At 42.9% G+C, this 22,279-nt stretch overlaps 1 protein-coding gene across 1 annotated transcript; it reads right to left on the minus strand.

Moving 5' to 3' along the window:
- Nucleotides 1-4,276: 4,276 nt before the first annotated feature.
- Nucleotides 4,277-9,917, minus strand: F2RL1 (F2R like trypsin receptor 1). The gene is made up of 2 exons (XM_032774375.2): nucleotides 9,626-9,917; nucleotides 4,277-6,221 (listed from the first exon to the last, which is right to left on the minus strand). Exons 1-2 carry the CDS (start codon nucleotides 9,684-9,686, stop codon nucleotides 5,122-5,124), a joined length of 1,161 nt encoding a protein of 386 aa, XP_032630266.1. The 5' UTR covers nucleotides 9,687-9,917; the 3' UTR covers nucleotides 4,277-5,121.
- Nucleotides 9,918-22,279: the final 12,362 nt, after the last annotated feature.

A 22,279-nucleotide genomic window follows, 5' to 3' on the forward strand; every position in this document is an offset into this window, starting at 1 on the left:
GGGATTCAAAGGGCTCTGGGCTGCCCGCAGAGATTCCCGGCCGCGGCTGAGATTTAAAGGGCTCAGGGCTCCCTGCCGGCACGGGCAGCCCAGAGCCCTTTGAATCCCGGCAGCGGCTCCAGGGGATGGGCAGGGCTGGGATTTAAAGGGCTCGGGCTTCCCTCAGCAGCAGGAGCTCTGGGCCCTTTAAATCCCTGCCCCAGCCCCACAAAGCTCTGGGTTCCCCCAGCCTCTAGAGCCTCGGGCCCTTTAATTTGCCCCTGACAGCTCCCAGCCACCTCTTCAGCTGGGAGCCCTGAGTTGATTTAAAATCAAGTATCACCCTCCCACCCCCAACCTTCCTTTTTGGCCCACAGCTGTTTTGGTGGGGCTGCGCTGGGGAAAGAGGGTTTGTTTCTGCAGGGCTGGGTGGTGCTGGGGTGGGGTGTGTCCGCGGGGCTGGGAGGTTTCAGCCCTCAGCTGTTTTCTTTGGAGTTATGTGGCCCTTGTCCCTTTACGAGTTGTGCAGGCCTGAACTAAAGCAATGATTGGCGATCATAATTGAAGAACAATAAAAACAACAATAAGAACAATGGTAGGGAAGAATTGGTGAGAGTTATATTTGTGTGGTAAATTTGTACAGCAATACCAATCAAACAGGTATGCCAGAAGAGACTTCCCTGCTCCCCAACAACACTGTCATTTTCCACATTCAAGCCAACTCCCAAAGGCAACCTCCCACCAGCAAATTTACTGGTGATGGAACCTGGCATAAAGACTGGATTTAACTATTGCCAGGATATATGCTGACTGCTGCAAGGTAGAGAAAGCAACTTCACAGCTTTCATTTGCCTGGGGACATTATGGCTCATCTCTTCATCACGCCAGTTTTGACTCCCATTTCCTTTCCTGCTTTCCCCTCACTTGGCCACAACTATATGGCCTTCTACCACAGAAGGTTTTTGCATAAGGAAAATTTTAACTTTGGAACGCCCACAGCTAGTGTTTGCTTGAGGAGAGAACCAGCACGGCAGGTGTGGGGGAGTCCGTTTCGGAGTAGCTGCTTATCTGGTCTGTGAGGAAAAAACGCTGTTTGCTTTCAGAGAGGGGTGGGATAGGGGGTTGGAACTTGCAAGGCAGCGTGCTGACACAGTGTCAGCTCCAAAAACCCACTCTCTCTCTCCCCCATGCTCCCTATCACACTCCACTCCACCCCCCCTCCTTTTGAAAAGCATGTTGCAGCCACTTGAACGCTGGGATAGCTGCTCCCAATGCCATTGCAGATGCTGCAAATGTGGCCATGACAGTGCGCTGGTAGTTGTCAGTGTGGTCAGACTGCAGTGCTTTCCCTACTCAGCTGTACGAAGACAGGTTTAACTCCCAGCGTACAGCTGCAATTGTAGCCATATCCTAAGTCTAGTATGCATATTATGAGTTGATATGTAACCATTTGTTTCCAATACTTCTACTTGAAGGCACTTTGCTGAATAAAAGACTAGTTTAAAATAAAACAATGTCTAAGGGCTATGTGAGTTAAGCAGAGTGGTGGTCTGAGGTTAAACTGGTATGCTAGGGCAGTGTTTCTCAAATGCTGTCCACTGTGGGCGTATGCGGCCACCATGGGCTTTTCTTGCAGTTGCAGCCTCCTGGGTTGTGACTGTGTGGGAGGGCAAAGCAGCGGCCCCTCCCCCTGCCTTGGTGTTGGCTGCTGGGGCTGCCAGTAGGGGTTGGGCCCTGCTTCTCTCTAGACCCCTGGGGCACAATGCTGCAGGAGCAGGTGGCCAGTGAGTTCTCCACCTTTGCAGAGGCGATGGGGCTCAGGCTTTGGCCTCCCAGATGCCCACAGCCATCCCCTCACCCCAAGTTCCCCTAGCCCCCCTCTATTTCCCCTCATTCAGGGCTTGTCATCCCCCCACTTTGAGGCCACCAAAATATGTCATGAGAACCCCTGTGCTGGGGCATACTTCTTAAGAAGCAGCAGATTGGTGAAAGCTGTGTGGCCAGTGCGCTAGGGGTTAGGTACTCCAGGGAAATGCACAGAGGATCTGAGAGTTGGAGTGTGCCTATCACTCACCTATAAAGTGACCATGGGGACTGGGAGGCCTAGAGGGCAGTGGAGTTGGGGAAGATGACCCCCAGCAGCCACAGACAAGGCTTCCTCACACTAAGCTTAGGGGGTAGTAAGGTGCCTCACAACCCTCGGTACCCCAGGAAGCATAAGCAGCACTGAATTCATTAGAGTGGCCCAATTTGATGCACCTCTAAGGACCATGGGAAATTGTATCTGAAATTCATTCCAGCACACAGCACCATTATGGACGCAGTTCAGGCATCTGACACAAGGTTGGGGATCACGCAGGGGATGCTCTCAACCCAGGCTAGATTACCCAAGGCTAACGCTGTAGGGAAGACACACGCAGAAGCCTAACAATGAGAGGGGAGGGAGATACACATCTAGCCTCTGGCATCAGTGAAAAGGAGGCAATATCCAGAGCCTCTGAAATGGGGGTGGTTATGAGGAATGAAGTGAAGTAGGAAATAGACTTGGGGAAAAGGTCAGAGTCTCTGGCATGAATAGTAGGGGTAGGTTGCAGGGCTGCCCTGAAAGAAGGGAATGGGATGGAGAGAAGCAAGGTCAGTGGCTCTCAAACTTTTTTACTAGTGACCCCTTTCCCACAGCAAGCCTCTGACTGTAACCCCCCCCCCTTATAAATTAAAGACAGCTTTTTATATATTTAACACTATTATAAATGCTGGAGGCACAGCAGGGTGTGGGGTGGAGGTTGTCAGCTTGCAACCCGCTGAGAGGTCCTGACCCTGTTTGAGAACCCCTGTGCAAGAAAGTTCTGCTGTGTACAGTGAATTCAGCCAACACAACGAAACTGTTCAGTGCCACAGCTTACAATATTAACTTTAGTGTCCACTCCATATTTGAGATTATTCCATTTTTTGCATGGAGCTTATAATGAAAGCTAACTTATTGGAAATGCTCCTTTTCTGTCACAGTTTCTAGTGTAGACACAGCTTTAGAGAGCTCACACTTAACAGTGGCATGAATAATATCCTGCTACTGTTTTAAGCTAACACATCATTTGAAACACTGTAAGCTACTAAGATTGCAGACCATAGTTGACTTTAAAAAAAAATGAAGTGAGCATATATTGTCGAAGTCCCCGAATTGTGGGGCACACCTCTCTAGAGAGATGCACAGGAATTTTGGGGTGGGAGGGGCACAGCAGGGGTGGGCCAGCCCCCACAAGGAGCAGGGGCAGTGTGCCCCCACAGTGCGATCCCCAGCTGTGGCCCCACCACTGCTCTGCACTCGTCCCTGCCCATATCCCTGTTCCCAAGGCCCCTGTCCATGTCCCTTCCTCTCCCCCACCCCCCTGGAGCCAAGGCCCCACTCCTGGCTCCAAGGGGGCAGGGGGACATGAACAAGGGTAAAAAAAGGGGGGGGGGTGCAATGAATCTGAAAAGCTTGGGCACTACTGTGGTAGAACAACACAACAAAACAAAACGGAATTTGTTTTGTTTTTGATTCAGGGTTTCTCCACTGACCCCCATAAGGCTAAGCTGCTGGTTTGCTAAGACCACTTCCTCTCATGCTGAACAGAAGGGTTTCTTTGTGCTCCCCTTTTGTCCATATCCAGTGGTTGTTCCATATATAGACTAAACTCCTTCAGGCATCTTTTGTTCTGTTTGTACAGTGGTTAGCAGCATGAGATGCTGGGTCCACCATTATATTGCAGTAGCACTTAAGAGCCCTAAACAGGCAGTACTACATAGATCTTTTCAGGCACTCAGGGAGAAGTTATGAATTTAAATTTAATCCTCATACCAAGGCTTCAACTGAACATAAGCTCACTCTTACTCTGAAAAACTGGTGGGTGATGCTATGTAGCATCCATAATGGATTAAGTCTAATGAATGCAAAATTAAAAATAAATAAAAACACCTTAGTTCATTAACCAAATTTAACTAAAAGGTAAATTAGATATGTTTGTGCACACCAAAGTTGTTTGTCAGCTGTTTTGAATTATTACTTTGTCTGGCTGTTCCTTGTGTCTGGCTGTTCCTCTCATCTACACACATGCCTCCCATCAATAAAGTTGGCACTAATGAATTGTAGCATTAGGCAAGTTTACTTAATTTTTAATACTGCAGTCGGATGTGAGAAACTCTACATTTGTACTTAAGAAAAATAAACTTTTTTTAACCTAAAATCTGGTAATGCAAATCAGATCACTGACATATGAAAGTGTTAAACAGGAACAGAAATGATGACTTCCAAACATAGTAAGTTATAAAAAGTGACTTAATTTACATTATATATCTTAATACAAATGAAGTAGTACATAAAAATGAAAGAGCTACATGACATAATTCTACAAATACAGCATATTATGCCCCATTGAGATCACATATTAGCCAAAATCATAGAAAACAGTTTGCCTCAGCATATATTCCTATCAAATAACAAGTTAGTTTATCTCAGTGCTAACTGATACCAGTGAGATAGCAAACAGACTATAATTTTATCAGGCTTCCCCAGTTTCAGTATTTGCAATAGCAGGAAAATCTAATTGACAATATAGATTCTACTAAGCATAAGAAACTGACCTCCTGTGGTTTAAGAGGGTGCTCTTACTTACCCAAATTACTTTAATTGATCTTACTGGAGTTATGTACAAAGGGACAGGGCCCTAAAGAAACAAGATACTTAAATTGTTTGTTTCTAGTATACAAAAATAGTATATAAAACAAAAGTACAATAACCAAGTCATAAAAATAAAGCATCCTTCACTACATTGAGTTAAATGCAGAAGTGATTAAAATAAAGCACCATCCAACATTCCATAGGTATTAAAGCATTACAGCAGTTCTCTGCCATTTAGAGAATAAATACTGTTTTTTCAAACAGTATCGGAAACTCAGGATCGTGCTGATTTTTCCATACCATTCAATATTCCCATGTGGAATTCACAGAGGTAAACAGTTGCCAGTTTTGAAATTAAAGTCTCAGTGTGGTTTAATTCAGATGCTTGCTTCATATGCACTTGTAAAAAATAAAAGATTCACGTTATACACAATAGGCTCACTGTTATATTAATAAATGTTCATTTTTTCACTACAAGTGAAGATTTAGTAAGTTGTCTTAGTTGTGTTTGAACTAGAAGAATCAGAGTTGGATTTCTTAGGGTATCTATTTGATGAAAGAGAGACTTGCATCCTCTTCGCAGTTCGCACACTTCGGCAAAGGAAAGCATTTTTAAGGTTGTCTCTGAAGTCTTTTGAAACAAAATAATAGATGAATGGATCAATGCCACTGTTCAGAGTGGAAAGACACAACGCTGTTATATATGAGGCATACACGTGACTTTGGCCATAGTCTCTGATCAGAGAATAGTGCACTACAAGTAGAATATTACTAGGTATAAAACAGATAAGATATATGGATAGTACTGCAATAATGAGCTTGACGGCTCTTTTCCGTTTCTTTCCAATGTTTACATCTGTAATGGAGGCATTCAAAGTCTTAATCATTAGTATATAGGCAACAGCTGTGAGAACAGCTGGGAATAAGAAGACTCCAATTGCTAGAGAAAGGAAATAATTAAACATGTCACAAGCCAATACATCCTGGGGCAACACATCGTGACAAGTAGTAATATTAAGATTTGAAATATATGCAGTTTGATCAACAAGGTACAATGGAATGGTGCTCAGGAAAATCAGCATCCATATTGCAATTGAAACTCCTAGTGCCAGTTCGGACTTCTTTCTTGAGTGTAGTATGGGGTTCACTATGACCCAGTACCTTTGGACACTGAGACATGTCATAAAAAGAATGGAGCAGTACATATTTCCATAAAAAAATCCAACGAGTACTTTGCAAAGTCCTTCACCATAGATCCAGTTGTTGCCATTTATATGGTATGCAATCTTCAGAGGGAACCAGAAGACAAACAGAAGATCTGCTAGTGCCAGGTTAGCCATATAAATCACAGCTGGATGTTTCTTCTTGGTTCTGAAGAAAAAGACCCATAAAGCCATGGCATTGCTTGGTAAACCAATAAGAAACACAGTGATGTAGATTACAGGGAGGAAAACTGTAGTCAGTTTTCCAGTCAGGATTTTTGTAGCAAAGTCATCCACAGAATATGATTTTACAGAGGCATTTTTATTTTCAACCTTTTGGCCAATAAAACTTCTTCCTTTTGGAGGGTTGGGTTGACTTTCCACTAAAGAGGAAGAAAGAGACAGATTAGTACAATGTCGTTAAATAGATAGTCCAATCCATTCTAAACTATGAAGGGCATTAACAGAAAATAAAGTTAGCAACAATGCTTGAATCCAGTCAGATTGTCCTTAGTTTTCTCTCTCTCTCTTCTTCTAGCTTATTACCCTACAACGATGCAATTCCTTTATTACACCATGTATAAATGTTAAATTATTCAATGTCCATGCACAAATTCTCTTGTTTTTTTTTGGTGGAGGGTTAGGTATTAGTAAATATTAGTAAATATTACTAATACCTAACCCTTTCAAGCCTACTTGAGTAAGTAGCTGAATCAAAGTAAACAAAGCTTGAGCCATCTACGTGAGGAAAAATAAAAACATAGCTACATCAACAGTTTTCCCCATCTAGAGAAGCCCCTAATTGCACTCAGTCTTCAGAGCAAGACAGAAAAGAAAACATGAGTGTTAGTACTGGTCAAGCAGTAAGGGTGCTGCTAGCCTGAGACAGGGGAAACCTGAGTTCAATTCCCTACTCCATCACAAACTTCTTGTGTGAGTTACTTCCTCTCTCTATGCTTCAGTTCCCAATCTGTAAATACTTCCCAAGAGTGTTGTGAGGACAACTACAATGAAGGGGGACTACATAAATACTTAAGTTAGAAACATAAATGTGACTACACCATTGCAAATCTCAGTTTACACAAGTGCAGCTTACCTAACACCACTGAACCATCCATATGAAAGTAAACTGCATTGCTGAAAGCCCTGCAGCATGTCTACAGTGTAACTCTACCAGTATGCTTCCTTCATTTATACTGAGGCATAGTCTACACTAGGGAAGAGTTTGCTAGAAAGCTTATATTGATTAGAACTCCTTTGCTGGTACAGTGTATGCCATTTCCCTGAACAAAATAAGCTAACAATCTACAGTAAGGCATTTGCTAGTACAGCGATGTCAGCTAGGGGTGTAAAGAGAATGATACCCATTAATGTCAACTGACATTAGTTACAGCAAGTTTTACTGGTGCAACTATTTTGGCTAAAAAAGTCATTCGTTAACTGAAGTAGTTGCACTAAGTTACACCGGTATAAGTGTTAATACCAGTACAGTTTGTTGCTTATCCCCATATGGTACTGATAACTAACTGCATTCACAGAAATGAGGTTGTTCTGATTACGCTATAGGTGTACTTAAGCAGTACTATTTTTTTTTTTATCATTAGACAAGTCCCAAGTTACTTGACAATGTACATTTAAGAGTCAATTGTACCATAGTTCAGCAGTTTTCAAACAGTGCAAGGTGCATAGCTGTCAAGTCTGTCAATCAGTAACCAGTTGTACAATATAATTGGAATTTTATAATGCATCCATGTCCAGAGCTTTAAAAAACTGCTACCATATAACAGAAAGTAGAAAAGTGTTCATGTTTCTTGTGTCAGTTTCCTACATTAATTTAAACAACTCCCCCATGTTTTCCAATCCAACCAATGAATATCTATTTTAGAAGTATGCACTCAACACTAGTATACATCAGTGCTAACAGTATATATCAGTGCTATCCATGTATGTGGTAAAGATTCAATAGCGAATGGATGAGATACAGATTTACATTATAGGAGATACAGCATTTAAAAATATCCTCTATTAAAACAAAAAGCTAATGTTACTTTTTTACTCATACAAGTTAATAATCAAATATTCCGCATTTTATATTCAACATTCATTTAATGCAGAAACACAGAACCCAAATATTAACTCTCAAGGAAAATTAAAAAGTAATAAGGTCAGGGGAATAGTCATCAGTAGGTTCAGAATAGCTCAGTAGTTATATATTACTTCTGAGGCCATTTAGCATCCAGAGAGAAACAACGCATTTGCTTAACAAAGTAGTTGTCACACTGGGATAGGACGCTAATTGTATCTTCTACATATTGCACTATGCCTTGTGTATCTTAACTTTTCATAAAAATTGAGACTATCGCTCCTCCAAAAGACACACCAGATTTTCGCTGTGTAAAGTATTGAAGCATCCAAATGAAAATAGTGAAACAAACTGTTTTTAAACCAGTTAAATTCTGCGCACTATTAAAATAAAAAGTAGCAAAATGAAAGGCTCTGCTTACAAGAGACCTAAGTTTCTGATGTCAGTCATGTCAGAGACTCAACCTCAAGGTTTTTTATGTCTGTTCCATTGATTTCTACCTGAGAATCTAATTAAGTTAAAAGGGAATCTGATCCAATTTATGATAAACCATTTAACTTTCAAAAGGCACAGTGAGTCCACACCAAGTTTAAGTTGGCTAAAGTTCATTTCAGAAATGATGTGTGAATGGGGAAGGGACATTTAGAGAAAATAGTTGATAACAATTGTGCATTATCCATGACTGATGGAGTTGGCCCATCCCTTGCCACTGCTGTTGATTAATAGCTCCTCCTAGATCCCCAAATGCTGTGGCATCAGTGACCAGAAGTGCTTAGCTTCCACCCCCTTCCCTCCAAATAAAAACACAAGTTTGTTTTCCAATACTTTCTCTTACTCGTTAAATTGCCACAGGGGCCCAAGTGGCCCTTACCTGTAGATAAGATAACTGCAGTGGGTGGTGAAGAGAGGTCCCGATTTTATAGCGACAGTCCCGATAGCTGGGGATTTTTTTTTCAAATGGGCTGCTATTACCCCCACCCCCGTCCTGGTTTTTCACAGTTGCTGTCTAGTCATCCTACCCACAAAGGCCACTCAAGCTACAGCTGGGGCAGAATGTAGCAGCTTGCATAGCGCATTATGTCCCAGTTTCAAAAACCGCTCTGGCGTCCTCTTTGCAACTAAGTGCGATTTAAGGAGTTAACACTGATCTTCAGGTGTCTGGGACTTGGCTTTAGATTGTGAGCAACCTCGGGCAGAGCTCGGCCCTTCTTCTGCCCGGAAAGCACTTAACGGAGGAACCAGTTCCCCGCCGCCCTTGAGGGCCAGCTTCCCTGCCTCCCTCCCCGCAGAACAGCCCTGCGCAAGCGAATCACACCGTACGTTTGACTGTCGGGGCCGCCAACTCCTGGGCAAGGGGCGTGACCCGTGGCCGCAGCGGGGAGAGCCGCGCGCTTGGAACCGCACTCGGGTGCTGCTAAAGCCTGGGGGCGGCTACCTGGGGGGAGAGTCCCTCTGAGCGCCTCAGATCCCCGCGCCCACTGCTCCCAGCCGGGGGTCTCGGCTGCGTGTCCCGGCTGAGTCAGCCCAGCTCCGGGCGGGGGAACGGGAATCTGGACCGATCGGGCCGAATTCCAGCTCCTCCCACCCTGCGCGGGGGTGGCGGGGCCAAGACACCAGCAGCCCGGTCCCAGCACTGCGCCACGGCCACGGCCACCGCTACAGCCCCTGTGGCGGCGCAGCGTCTCCCGGCCGCTCTCTTCTTACCTGGGGCGGCCACAAGCGCCGCGCACAGTAGCAGCAGCTGCAGCCAGCGGCGCCCCCGCATCTCTGGCCGGGACGGACTGCGCTCGGCAGGACTCGGGCTGCGGCACGGACACTCCTCACGGCGAGGTGCTACCAGCTGCAACGGCTCGAGCTCCTCCAGCCGCCAGTTTCGGTGATACCTGGGGGGGGCGGGGCTGAGCTGCCGTGAGGCAGGTGCCTCGACCCCGCCCCCTCGAGGGCGGACGTTGGGTTTCGAACGCCGCTGGGGCACGTGACGTGAGTGAGTGAGTCACCGGCGGCGTGAAACTGGGTGCGGGCGGCTCTGGGCAGTTATTCACAGGCCAAGGAGCGCGGGCGGGAGCTGTTCTGTGTCCCGCCTCCCGAGGCACGTCCCTGGCGCGGCGCGCAAGGCCCCGCCGAGTCCCCGGAGCCCTTTTGCGGCGCTGGCGCTGCGTCAGGCCCAGCCACCGCCACGCGGAGCAGTAGCAGGTGCTTCGGCGCGGCTGGCACCGTTGCTAGGTGTCACGTCTACACGAGGTGCCCAGCTGTGTGTTGGCTAACGCCAGTTACTAACCCCCACCCACGCCCGAAAAACAGTGTGGCGTAAACAGGTGCTGGCTGCGCACCCAGGCAACATGCTGGGCCAATACCAGGGTGAGTCAGGGCCAGTCGGTGGGCGGGAGTCAGCCCCAGGGTAATACCCTTGTCCCAGTACAGAAGCCTGAGTGGGGTGAAAGCTGCCCTTGCCTAGTGTGATCCAAGGACCTCTTGGTGCCAGCTGGCAGGGGGCAGTGGGTTACAGCGGTCCCCTTGGACTGGCATCTACTAGTCTACCAAAGAATGTTATGTGAAGTCTCCTGGCTGGTCATAATCATTGTGAGATATATGTAGGGATAATACCTGAGGAGTTCAGTAGATATAATAATTATATTCTCTAGGTCTGTGCGTTAGGGCAAGTCACCAAAAGGTGATCTGCATACCCTCATGCAGTGGTTAAAAGATGCATATCTCACTCTGGGTGGTCATGTGCAAATTAAGTATTGTAGGGTTCACAATGGACACTCATTCACAATCTCAGCAAAATGCTAATCAATAGATTGCAGTGGTTGCAGGAAAAAACAAAAACAGCAGGGGGTATCCTGTTTAGGATTAAGACATTCAGGATTTTGAAACTATATCTGGGGTGCAGATAAACCCCGTTATTCCTTCAGTCTGTGAGTACAAGGTGACAGCAGGCTTGATCTTAGGAGATAGAATGTCAGCCAAACTGATTGAAAAACCACTGGCCTAGACTTTTTTTTAAAATAGGAGATATACCTATTGCCTAGAACTGGAAGGAACCTTGAAAGGTCATTGAGTCCAGCCCCCTGCCTTCACTAGCAGGATCAAGTACTGATTTTTGCCCCAGGTCCCTAAGTGACTCCCTCAAGGATTGAGCTCACAACCACAAACCCCTACTCAAAGTAGGACTAGTCTGCAGATTTTAACCCCAGTTCCCCAAATGGCCCCCTGAAGGTCTGAACTCACAACCCTGGGTTTAGCAGGCCAATGCTCAAACCAGTGAGCAAGCTATCTGATTGTAGATAGGGAATGCCTTGCAGTAAGTTTAGGCTCTAGAAAGCATGTTATGATTTTGTTTCATATGTAAGCTATTTGTTTCCAGTATTCTCACTTTTTAATAAACTTATTCTTGTTTTCACTATATAAACATTGTGTGTTAAGTAGAGTGGGGATCCTGACTTGAATCTTACAAACTGGTGTGTGAGGTATTCCTTTGGGAATAGCAAATTTGAGTGATCTGTGAAGGTTCAAAGGCCTGGATATTCCAGAGGGATGCTTGGTGGACCTGGGGTTGATGTGTGCCTATTGCTAACTTGTACAAAGAGAGCAAAGTCGGCAGAGGCCTAGAAGATATTGCTTGTGTTTCCAGAAGCTGTTGGTTTCATGGAGCTGATCCACAGCAAGCTCAGATAAGACTCACAGGTGCCTTGCACCGCTGGAAAACATCACACTCAACAAAATCAGCGACCACTTTTGAAAATTTTGGCCTTGTTGACTTGTTCAAGAGTGTACTAGCAGTTCATACATCCCAGTCCCATGCTTAGTCCATTAGGCAATGCTGCTTTGAGTCGGTGCCCTGCTTTAGTGTGGCGCTAGATTAAATGCGTAATACACACTATAGCACAGCATTGCATTTGAGATTTTACATACACAAAAACCAGAAAATCCCAACCATACAACATTAATATATTTTTTAAATTAATTACCATGACTTTTTATAAGAAAAATTAGTTTAAGTGTATATTCAAATACTATTTGAATGTGTGAGATCACACTTAAGTAAACTGATTTATTTGAGTAATTGTATATTTGGACACTGGAATAAAATGCATAGTGCAGTCATTTGAATGTAGTTACCTGGTTTCACAGTAAGCCATCTAATTCTGGGGACAGTAAGACTAGTGAGGAAAGGCCTCTGTGGTCATATTCACTGAGCCACTAGAGCCATAAGCTGCTCCTGCTTCCACTCATAAAGTGTTACTTTGTGTTTGTCTTGTGCTTGGTTTTTTTTTTTTATGTCTTAGTTATGCTTTAGGGTTGAGAAATGTGTCATGATTGTTAAGCACTGTATGTATTTATGGCACTACATAAATGATTTATTAATTCAGTAACAAATAGGTATTCTCCCTGATTGGCTAGCCTTTAATCTAATGGGCACCATCAGCTACTTGTTGTAAGTATTTCAATCCTGTAAGTACTAATTCCAGGATAAATATAATGGAGGGAAACAGTGATATAAAATATAGTGCCTGGATATAAACTTAAAGGACTATATAATATTACACAAATGTATGTTAAAAGAACATTATTAAGGTTGCAAACTCAAGCACACAAAATTAGGAAATCCCAGAATGAAGGTTGCTTATACAACCTTAATTTAGCCTCTTTGTGTGTATGCTTTATCATACAGTCTTTAATTATACAATCAACTATAATAAGTCTTTAATTTATAAGATCAACTATTTTATAAGATCAACTATTTTGTCAATCGGTCACCTATCTCATTAATAGAATGATCAGTGTTCACTTAATGAGCAACTATTCAATATTTTGTTTTATCTTCACTATTAAATGTGTGGTCCTAGATCAGGGGTAGGTAACCTATGGCACGAGCTGATTTTCAGTGGCACTCACACTGCCCGGGTCCTGGCCACCGGTCTGGGGGGGCTCTGCATTTTAATTTAATTTTAAATTAAACTTCTTAAATGTTTTTAAAACTTTGTTTACTTTACATACAACAGTAGTTTAATTATACATTAGAGACCTATAGAAAGAGATCTTTTAAAAACTTTAAAATGTATTACTGGCACGTGAAATCTTAAATCAGAGTGAATAAATGAAGACTCGGCACACCACTTCTGAAAGGTTGCCAACCCCTGTCCTAGATCTTATTTATTGCAAACTATTCAAACCTGACTTTGAAGACAGAATTGTTAATTTCCTCATGAACTTTTCTGTGGTGCCTCTTGCTATAGTATCTGAGTGCTTCGCAAATATTAATTCATTTATTTTCCAAAATCCTCTGAGATGGGGCGTCCCCATGTTACAGGGAGGGAACTGACATACAAAGAGATTAAGGTCAAAAGTACCCACTAATTTGGATGCCCAATATAAGACACCTAGGACATTATTTTTCAAGGTACTTAGCATTATAAAAAAGACCTTGAGATCCAGTTTTGTGTTTAGTCTACTTTAGCATCACTTTTTGCTACTGATTATGGCCTTCCATAATGGTCAGTTTTGGCTCAGTACGTACACATATAACCTTCCTGAAATGCAAGCTGAGAAGCAACCCTGTTAATAACAACTTTCTGAAAGTGGGAACATTCTTCCTGGAAATGATACCATCCAATTAACTATAATGTTAATTGGTCCAGATATTAGCAACCACCAGCGCCAACTTTTTTCTGCACCGGTGGGTGCTTGTGCTCCCTGCCCTGCCCCGACTCCACCCCTGCCCCAAAGTCCCCATCCTAACTCCACCCCTCCCTGCCCCTATTGGACCTCTCCCCAAATCCCTGTCCTAGCCCCGCCTCCTCCCCCAAGTGCGCCGCGTTCCCCCTCCCTCCCAGGCTTGCTGTGCGAAACAGGTGTTTCGTGGCGCAAGCGCCGGGAGGGAGGGGAAAGAAGCAGGATGTGGTGTGCTCAGGGGAGGAGGCGGAGGTGAACTGGGGCGGGGGGGGTGGGGCAGGGAGATGCCAGTGGGTGCAGAGCACCCACCAATTTTTCCCTGTGGGTGCTCCAGCTTCGGAGCACCCACGGAGTCGGCACCTATGTTGGCAACAAGCATGTTGGCTATTGACTTTTTTGTGTGAAAAGCCTGATCCACAGAGAGGTTTCAAGGGCTGCAGCCAGGGATGGAAGCAATTAACAGATTTTTCAGTTCCTGCTCTAGGGCCTTTTTCTTAAAAGACAACCCCCTCTGAGAACACAGTTCTTCCAGGCTTATTCTGTCAGTATCTTGCCCATGGGACACTCACTGTATCTGATTTTTAAACCTTAAACTCTCCAGTATCAAAATTAAATGTTGACAAGCATGTAGTTCTGATCCAAAAAACCCAATTAACCTGTGGTAATGTGTATCTAAGGAAGACTATGCCACTGTGACTGGCGTTCCAGTGGGGGCCAGCTATGATCAATCAATTAGGGTGAACTGCAAAGAATGGGGCAGACAATCTCCCAAAATCTGGTGGATATTCAAATACTTAGATTTACCAAACCAGTATAGAACAGCTTCTTTATTACCTTACTGGTTACTCAGAAGTCCAAACAACAATACTTCCCTTAAAGTGATCCAACCTAAGGCCTACATCCAGGTACCTAAGTCAAATATGATGATTTCTGAAAATCTTATTTCATCATATAAAGGAAAAGGTTCTACCAATCCCAAAGGATCGGACACATTACCGCCCAGGCTATTGAATGTTTCAGAGCTAACTCAAATACATGCTACAGCCAATTCTTATTAACTAAACTAAAATTTATTTAAAAAAAACAAAAAAGAGAGCGAGTATGTTTAAAAGATCAACATACATACAGACATGAGTTCAATTCTTAAAATTCAGATCCATAGCAGAGATGATGAGCTTTGTAGTTGCAAAGAGTTCTTTTAGAAATTGTTCATAGGTTATAGTTCAGTGTCCAAATATCATTTTCAGGGCATACCAACATCATTGGGACCTCAGTCTTGCGACTCAGACTTCCCCTGATGAAGCCTAAGCAGATCTGAGATGACAGAATAAGGACTCAAGGATCTTCTATTCAATTTCATGTCTTTGGACAAGTTGTAGTTCAAAAGGTAATTACCATGACTTTGAAGGAGGTCCATCACCAGTAGTTAGCTATAGAATTAACATAAGACTATTTGCTTGTTCCTCCACCTGTTCATAGTACATTTCAAAGAAAGATGAATACCGAGATATCCCATGTTTACAATTCATTTAAATGATAGGATATTCGTTTGACCTCTGAATTATCAGAATACAGCATAGACAGGGACTGTTGATTACATCGTTGACCCTATTCATACATGTGTAAATACACAAAAACATAAACATTATCTCTGGACATGTCTTATGAGGGGTATTTATTTTGCAGGATGTTTAATCCTTTCTAGCCATGCGTCACACCCCCAACGTGAGGCTGGTGTGGAAGGGCAAAATTAGAGCTGCTGGATATACCTTAAGGACCCTCCAGCATTGATATGAGCTGTGTTTACATTAAATTCTTTGTGAGGCCAAATTATTGATGCATGCTTTGGCCGAAGTTAAAAACTTAGTTAATACTTTGTGAAACACTTTAGTGATTCCAAGGTTTGGTCTATGTGTTAACTTAACAAAGCCATTAATGTTCTTCAGAGAGCACTTACTCTGGCATTCAGCCATGAAGGCTGGGGGGTGTACCATTTCCCCTTTTGCACACTAGTTCAAGCTTGTAGTGGTTTTTCTGCTGTGGAAAGTTTTAGAAATGTGTCTATGCATTAGCTATGAAACTTTAACATTATTAGGCTTTTTAATACAAAGTATGTTCTTGTTGAACCCGAACAGCATAATCAAAAGGATTTCTATCATGTACGACTCTTAACATGTTCAAGGGTTTTTCCGAAAGATCATGCACATTGTAAATTTTTGCAGTTTTTGGTATCAGCAACAAGTTAGTTACAATCATTAGCAATAACATTAATATCAAATTTATTACAGATAACAGGTTTGCAGGGCTGCAACCCTGGAATGATGTGCTGGATGTTTGAAGCATCAGCCACAGGCAGGTTTGCGATGCTGCATACGTGCTTATTTCCCTGGCCGCAGCCCTGCAAACCTGTCTTTTGCTTGTTGTCAGCTGTTGTTTAATGACAACTTTGGCTGTCCATTGAGAGGTTGCTAATAAGCAAATCTATTGTATGTTTTTACTCGTGCTGTGTGTTATGGACATTGGAAAAAATTTCCACAGTACTGAAGGGAATCTCACCCAAGATATGGATATTTTGACCACTTACTTTCTCCAAGGGGAGACTAATTCTCAATGTAACCAAGACAGCAACAACTTTCTATCTAAAGAATAGTCTTGCTACTTGATCCATGTACAAGGATGGTTACTGTCATTCAGGGCCATCCTTAGGCATATGCGTCTGCATAGGGCACCTGAAAATTTTGGGTACCACTTGGTCTCAATTCCACGCTTCCGACTCTTCCTATCTCTGTTCTGACCCTTCCTGCAGTCTCCCGCAGCTGTCTGTTGCAGCCTGGTGACTCTTACTCCAGAGGGGATCTAGTAACTTAAAAGTGAAACAGCCTGCCAGCCTTATTAGCACAACACTGAATCTGTTAAAGAGCCATTCAAGTGGTAATGAAGCCATTTAACAGGCATTTGCCAACTCCGAGGTATATACTGTCAGTTTCTGAATTTACTGACAAAAACAGTTGTGCATTACACTGTAATATTTACCCAGAACATCATGTTAGTCTACGCTACAGGACCTTAGTTTAAAATTTGCTTTAAAAATATTTCATTAGTGAGTTGATGAAGATTGTAAAATCACATCTCTAAAAAAATCCTTGCATAGATTTTTAGATGCACAATCAAATTTAGCCTTAAATGCTTGGATTTTCAGACATATCGTTTTTTAAATATATCCTTCAAAAGGCCACCCTTATCTAAAATACACATTTTAATTTTACTTACTCTAGTAAAAAAAAACTTGCTTCCAAAGTCTTCCTGTCCTTTCTGTCCATCCCTTTTTCCCTTCACCCACACCCCCACCATTGAAGGGAACCCTTAAAGGGACAACACCTCTTTCCTTCCAGATAACTGGACAAAGAGTGAGAAGCAAAGAAAGGGAACTAGTTTTAAGAGAACCCTCCAGCAAAATCAGTACCTAGTAAGATATAAAATCCTTTGTTATGCCTAAAATCTTTGGAAACATATTTTTTAAAGTTGGTGAAATTTCATAAACATGTCTATTGTTATGGAGATTACACAAAGTAAATTAGTGTTCCCTTTTTCTAAACGCAATGAACATTGTTATGAACACACTAAACCTCTGTGACTGATTAATTTAAAATAATGTCTGTTTCAGTGAGCTAAATATGTAGTAATCTGTAGTAAAGCATCATCTGATTACTTTATGAATGCTCAAGATTACTTTTAAAATATAAAATCGGTTTAGGAATACTGATTACGAAAATGTAAAACAGAGAAGAGTTGAATCATGTATTCCATAATATTTAATGTTGTATTCAGCAAGACAGCTGACTCGCCCTTACTACAAAGTTTTTGCAAATAAATGTCTGAAAAACTTCAGAGCATACCAAAAAGCCTGTGACTGACATTTTTTATTCCCAAGTTTAGTGCTTTTAATTAGGTTCCTTCTGCATAACCAGTCTTCACCATCTGGCATGCAGTGGAAAACATGTTCCATTTTCTTTAGAAAGAAGTTGCAGAAGTGTGTATTTTTTCAAATGTCATTTGCTTCATTTGGGTTCAGTGATTTGGCTGGAAGGGGGTGAACAGGGTCAGGGAGGGAAGAGAGGAGTGAGACAGTGGGGAGAGGGCGGGGCCTGGGGCAGAGCAGGGGTGGGGTATAGGTGGGGCCACAGGCAGAAGAGGTGGTCTAGGAAGATAGCCTCCCCAAGTGGCAGCTTCACCCGCTGCCCATGACAGCAGGTAAGAGCGAGTTGGCTCCCACACACCCAGCGCGCACTGCAGTCTCCTTAGGCATGGGGCTGAATTCACAGAGCCAAATGCACCAGCACCACGCATTCTGCATGAGGGAGAGGATACAGGGGTCTCTGACGGGACCTGTGACTCTCTGCTGCTGTGAGGCGGGCCGGATGTTTCGGAATCCTTAACTGCCTCATTCCTCCGTCCCCCGCCCCGGGCCACAAGTCTGGGCTGCCGTTGGGCATAGGGCGCCAGTTTAATAATACTGCGTAGGGCTGCATAAATCCTCAGGACAGCGTTGCTGTCATTCCATCCAGTTGTCACATACTTGGGAGCAAACTTGACCATAGCCTGACATCCTGGCCTCACCTGTAACACCTGAAAATGAAGATCTGTTCCCAGACTGCCTTGATACAAAAATTATCAGGTAGCTCTTGGGGAGCAGACCCATCAGTCCTTCAGAGATCTGTTTTGGCCCTGGTGTTTGCTCCTGCTGGATACTGCTCTGTGTCTAGGGTTAAGCTGCCACACAGAGCTGAATTTGGCCATTTGTGTTATTAGTGGCTACTTGAATTATACACCTCCCACCAATATGTATGTGCTGGCATACATAAATCTGCCAGACCTTCACCGAGAAGCCATTACTGTTAAGTCTGCCTGGAGAGTTGTGATAGATGAAACCAATCTACTACAGCTCTGGTTGACTGATGCCTCATTTTCAGACAGGAAACAACATGCAGCGTCAACTCAAAGGCCTACTCATATTCAGGGGAGGAATCCCTGCAGACCGAGGTTTGACACCAGAGATGTTCTTTCCACACCCCTTTGTTACTGCAGCTCACATATTACCAAGCACAGATGATCAGCGCCTCCAGGGAGCTGAAAACTTTATTCTGACAAAAAGAACAGGAGCACTTGTGGCACCTTAGAGTCTAACAAATTTATTTCAGCTTGAGCTTTCGTGAGCTACCGCTCACTTCTTCAGATGAAGTGAGCGGTAGCTCACGAAAGCTCATGCTGAAATAAATTTGTTAGTCTCTAAGGTGCCACAAGTACTCGTGTTCTTTTTGCAGATACAGACTAACACGGCTGCTACTCTGAAACCTTTATTCTGACAGAGGAGCATCAGTAGTTATGGAACCTGGACATTGAACTCTGATGTCTGTATACTAGAGGAGAAGGAGCATTATGTAGCACTTTATATGTTTGTAGCACAGTTCTCATTGACTTCAGTTGCAGCTGTGAGCACACAGCATTGCTGCAAATCAGATCCCAGGGTCTCTAGTCAGGATCCCAAAAAATGAGGAACAAAAATTAGTGACCACACATGAAAAGTTTGTTTTAAGTAATTTGTTTAGCATCACACAGGAACTCTGGCAGAGGCAAGGGTAGAATTATTTAACCTCCTTAACCAAGAGACCATCCCCTGCCTCCTTTACTATACCTTCTAACTTCTGCAACAAAAGCAGGGGATCTTACTGCTAAGAGTCTTCTTTACTACAAGTATCAGAGGGGTAGCTGTGTTAGTCTGGATCTGTAAAAGTAGCAAAGAGTCCTGTGGCACCTTATAGGCTAACAGACGTATTGGAGCGTGAGCTTTCGTGGGTATTCTCATGCTCCAATACATCTGTTAGTCTATAAGGTGCCACAGGACTCTTTGCTTTTTTATTACACAATCTTGATTTATGCCCAGAACAGCTCCATCCTTTGCACTAAATAAGGCAGGGGTCCTGTGGAAAAAATAGTTTGTGTTCATGTAATTAAAAACTGTATCATAATGCATATCCAGACGAGGGTCAATGAAGATTGCATGGGCAGATACCTTCTGGCTCCCAAAAGTAATATCTCTCCCTAGATCAGTCTTAAATCAGGCCATTTAGAGCTTGCTAACCATTATAGAAAAACTCCATTCTGAGTAGGGTAATGTTAGCTGTTGTTCTATATTTCAGGTTTTAGTTTCTGATCAGCTGCTTCTGTTTCATTTATTTATTTAAATTTTTCTCAGTAAATAAGAGTACTATAACAATTGGCTGGGCTGACACAAAACTTCATCTGGTATAATATTTGTTAGGAGATATGATCATTTTATACCCTATGCAATTTAGTTCCTGGATCATCATTAAAATTAGTTGTCCCATTGAAATCACTGAGGTTTTTTCCTACTGACTTCAGTGGGAGCAGCATAAAGCTTCCATTATTCAGAATTCCATTCATTCAGTGACTCATGATAAAAATATCCTAGCAAGCCTAGACTCAGCCTTGCCTGTTGTTTATCAAGCAGTTAAGCAAGGTATTTGGAAAAAAAGGTTGAGGATTACTGAGTAAACACAAAGAATTAGTGCCCTAATCCACTCTTTATTTGTGGAAAATCCATCATGACAATAAGAACTGGTATTACAGGCACAATTACAATGAATGAAAGTACCAGAGAGAGAATGAACGAGTGACTTATTAAATGTAGGTTCTTTATTACAGACTAATGGTTTCCAACCTTTTTTCGTTACTGAGACATATAGAATAAAATCCTTAGTGTGTTTGGAAGAGCCACACTGCAGTGTACAACGTGATTGCTGGCAGCTTTATGTATTTGTCATTTGCACTACATCACTATTTTTATATATATTTTTAAAGTCATATTTAAAAAAGAAGAAACGATAAGTGACAAATGAAACCAAAAATATAGAATTAAGCAGTGCAAAGGTGAGCAATATCTCCTACCCCTCTCTTTTCTGTTACTGAGTCCATGTTATGTCATCATACAAGAACATTTGTGAGATGAAAATTTATAAAATCTTGGGCTTTAGAAAAAAGAAGAGATGATAAAATTCCCAGAGCTGAATCTGGTCAGGAATCTCAAATGGAGGATCCATATAATTCAGAGAAAGTCATTTTAATAAATAGCACTCAATCTCATGTTTTAATAATGTTTACAGAGTCATTACTGTTTCCCAGCAATACTGAAAAGCAACAACAGGAGAAAGGATCATGCACATTCAGCTAAGCACAAAGGGTACTTGATATGCTGAAAAAGAAAGTTTGTCCCATTTGATAGGAGAAATGGAGGAGAAACAAACTTTTGCAGTGCCATAGAAAGCCATATTCTAGTCCCCAAAAGTCATCAGTTAGGAAGATCATTGTTAGCTTGTGGATCTTTTGAAAATTCCTACTTTGGAAAGCTATGGTAACTACAGGGATGAGCAACTGTGACCATAAAGACTTTGTCAGTTCTGGCGGTCTGTGTTTTAAAAAGGTAATCCCTTAACCTAAGAGGATGTGAAGATGAGAGAATGGCCAAGAGTACCTTCCACCAGGTATGTCTTTAGGGTCTACTGATAAAAATGTGATGCTGGACTACAAAAACATTTTTTGTATAATTTGTTATTCAAAAATGTTCTATTTGAATAATCAAATCCATTCCAAACCCAGTTTCCCCCTTCCTGTCTCCTAACCTGATATGTCTACTCTCCTCCCATCTTTTCTCCTTACCCCCTTGGTTCCCAGTCTCCTTGCCCAACCAATCCCAGTTTTCCTGCAGCTCTTCATCTAATTTCAGTCTCCCTTGACTCACTGGTGTCTAATTCCACCCCCTATTCCCTCCCAGACTTCTAGTTCTTGTATCCTCCAGCAAGTTCTAGTGTCCTTGCCAAGACAGTTTCAGTTTCTCCTAGTTACCAGTTCTAACTTCCCTTTCCTGTCACCTGCAAGACTCTCCAGCCCCAGTCTCCTCCCCCATAGGGTTACCAGATAGCAACTGCGAAAAAACAGGACAGGATGTAGGGGATAATAGGCACCTATATAAGAAAAAGTCCCAAAAAACAAGATTGTCCCTTTAAAAATGGGACGGATGGTCACCCTGCTCCCCCAAGGCTCCTTGTCTCAGTTTACTACTCCTGTCCTCCGGACAGTCTGGCTCTTGTTATCTCTGCATTTGAATCAGTCAGCTGCCTGGTGCCAGCAGTAGGTTCACTGAGAACACATGGAAAATAGTCTCCCTGCACTGAGTTCAGGTGTCTAGGTCTGGCACATCCTGCAGTAGCCCAAAGCTGCAATTGCAAGGAGAGTCCTGCTCAGCAACAGGGTACAGCATGCCCTGTGCAAATGAAATCTTCAAGAAGTATAGCTGTAATGTTCTAAAACGCCTCTATTGAACATGTGCAAACTGATTTTTTTTAAAGGCTTACAATTAGGGCAGATTTTCATAAGGATGGCAAAAGGCACAGCATATCCTTGACACAAAAGCAATGTCACAGCCAAATTTCAACACAGCTTTTCAAAGAAAAGGTTACCAGAATAGTTAGTTAGGCCTGGTCTACACTACAAAGTTAGGTCAACATAAGTGGTGTTAGGTCAATTTAATAATGTATGTGTCTACACTACCAAGTCCCTTCTGCCAACCTAAGTGACTTGTAAAGTCGACCTTCTATACTCCACCTC

This window comes from Chelonoidis abingdonii, chromosome 6, assembly GCF_003597395.2.
Source record: "Chelonoidis abingdonii isolate Lonesome George chromosome 6, CheloAbing_2.0, whole genome shotgun sequence".
Taxonomy (NCBI): Eukaryota; Metazoa; Chordata; order Testudines; family Testudinidae; genus Chelonoidis; species Chelonoidis abingdonii.

Coding starts and splice junctions, on each gene's coding strand:
- F2RL1 (XM_032774375.2), bottom strand. CDS start 9,686: ATGCGGGGGCGCCGCTGGCTGCAGCTGCTGCTACTGTGCGCGGCGCTT. Junction 6,222..9,625: donor GGCGCTTGTGGCCGCCCCAG/GTAAGAAGAGAG, acceptor CTTCCTCTTTAG/TGGAAAGTCAACCCAACCCT.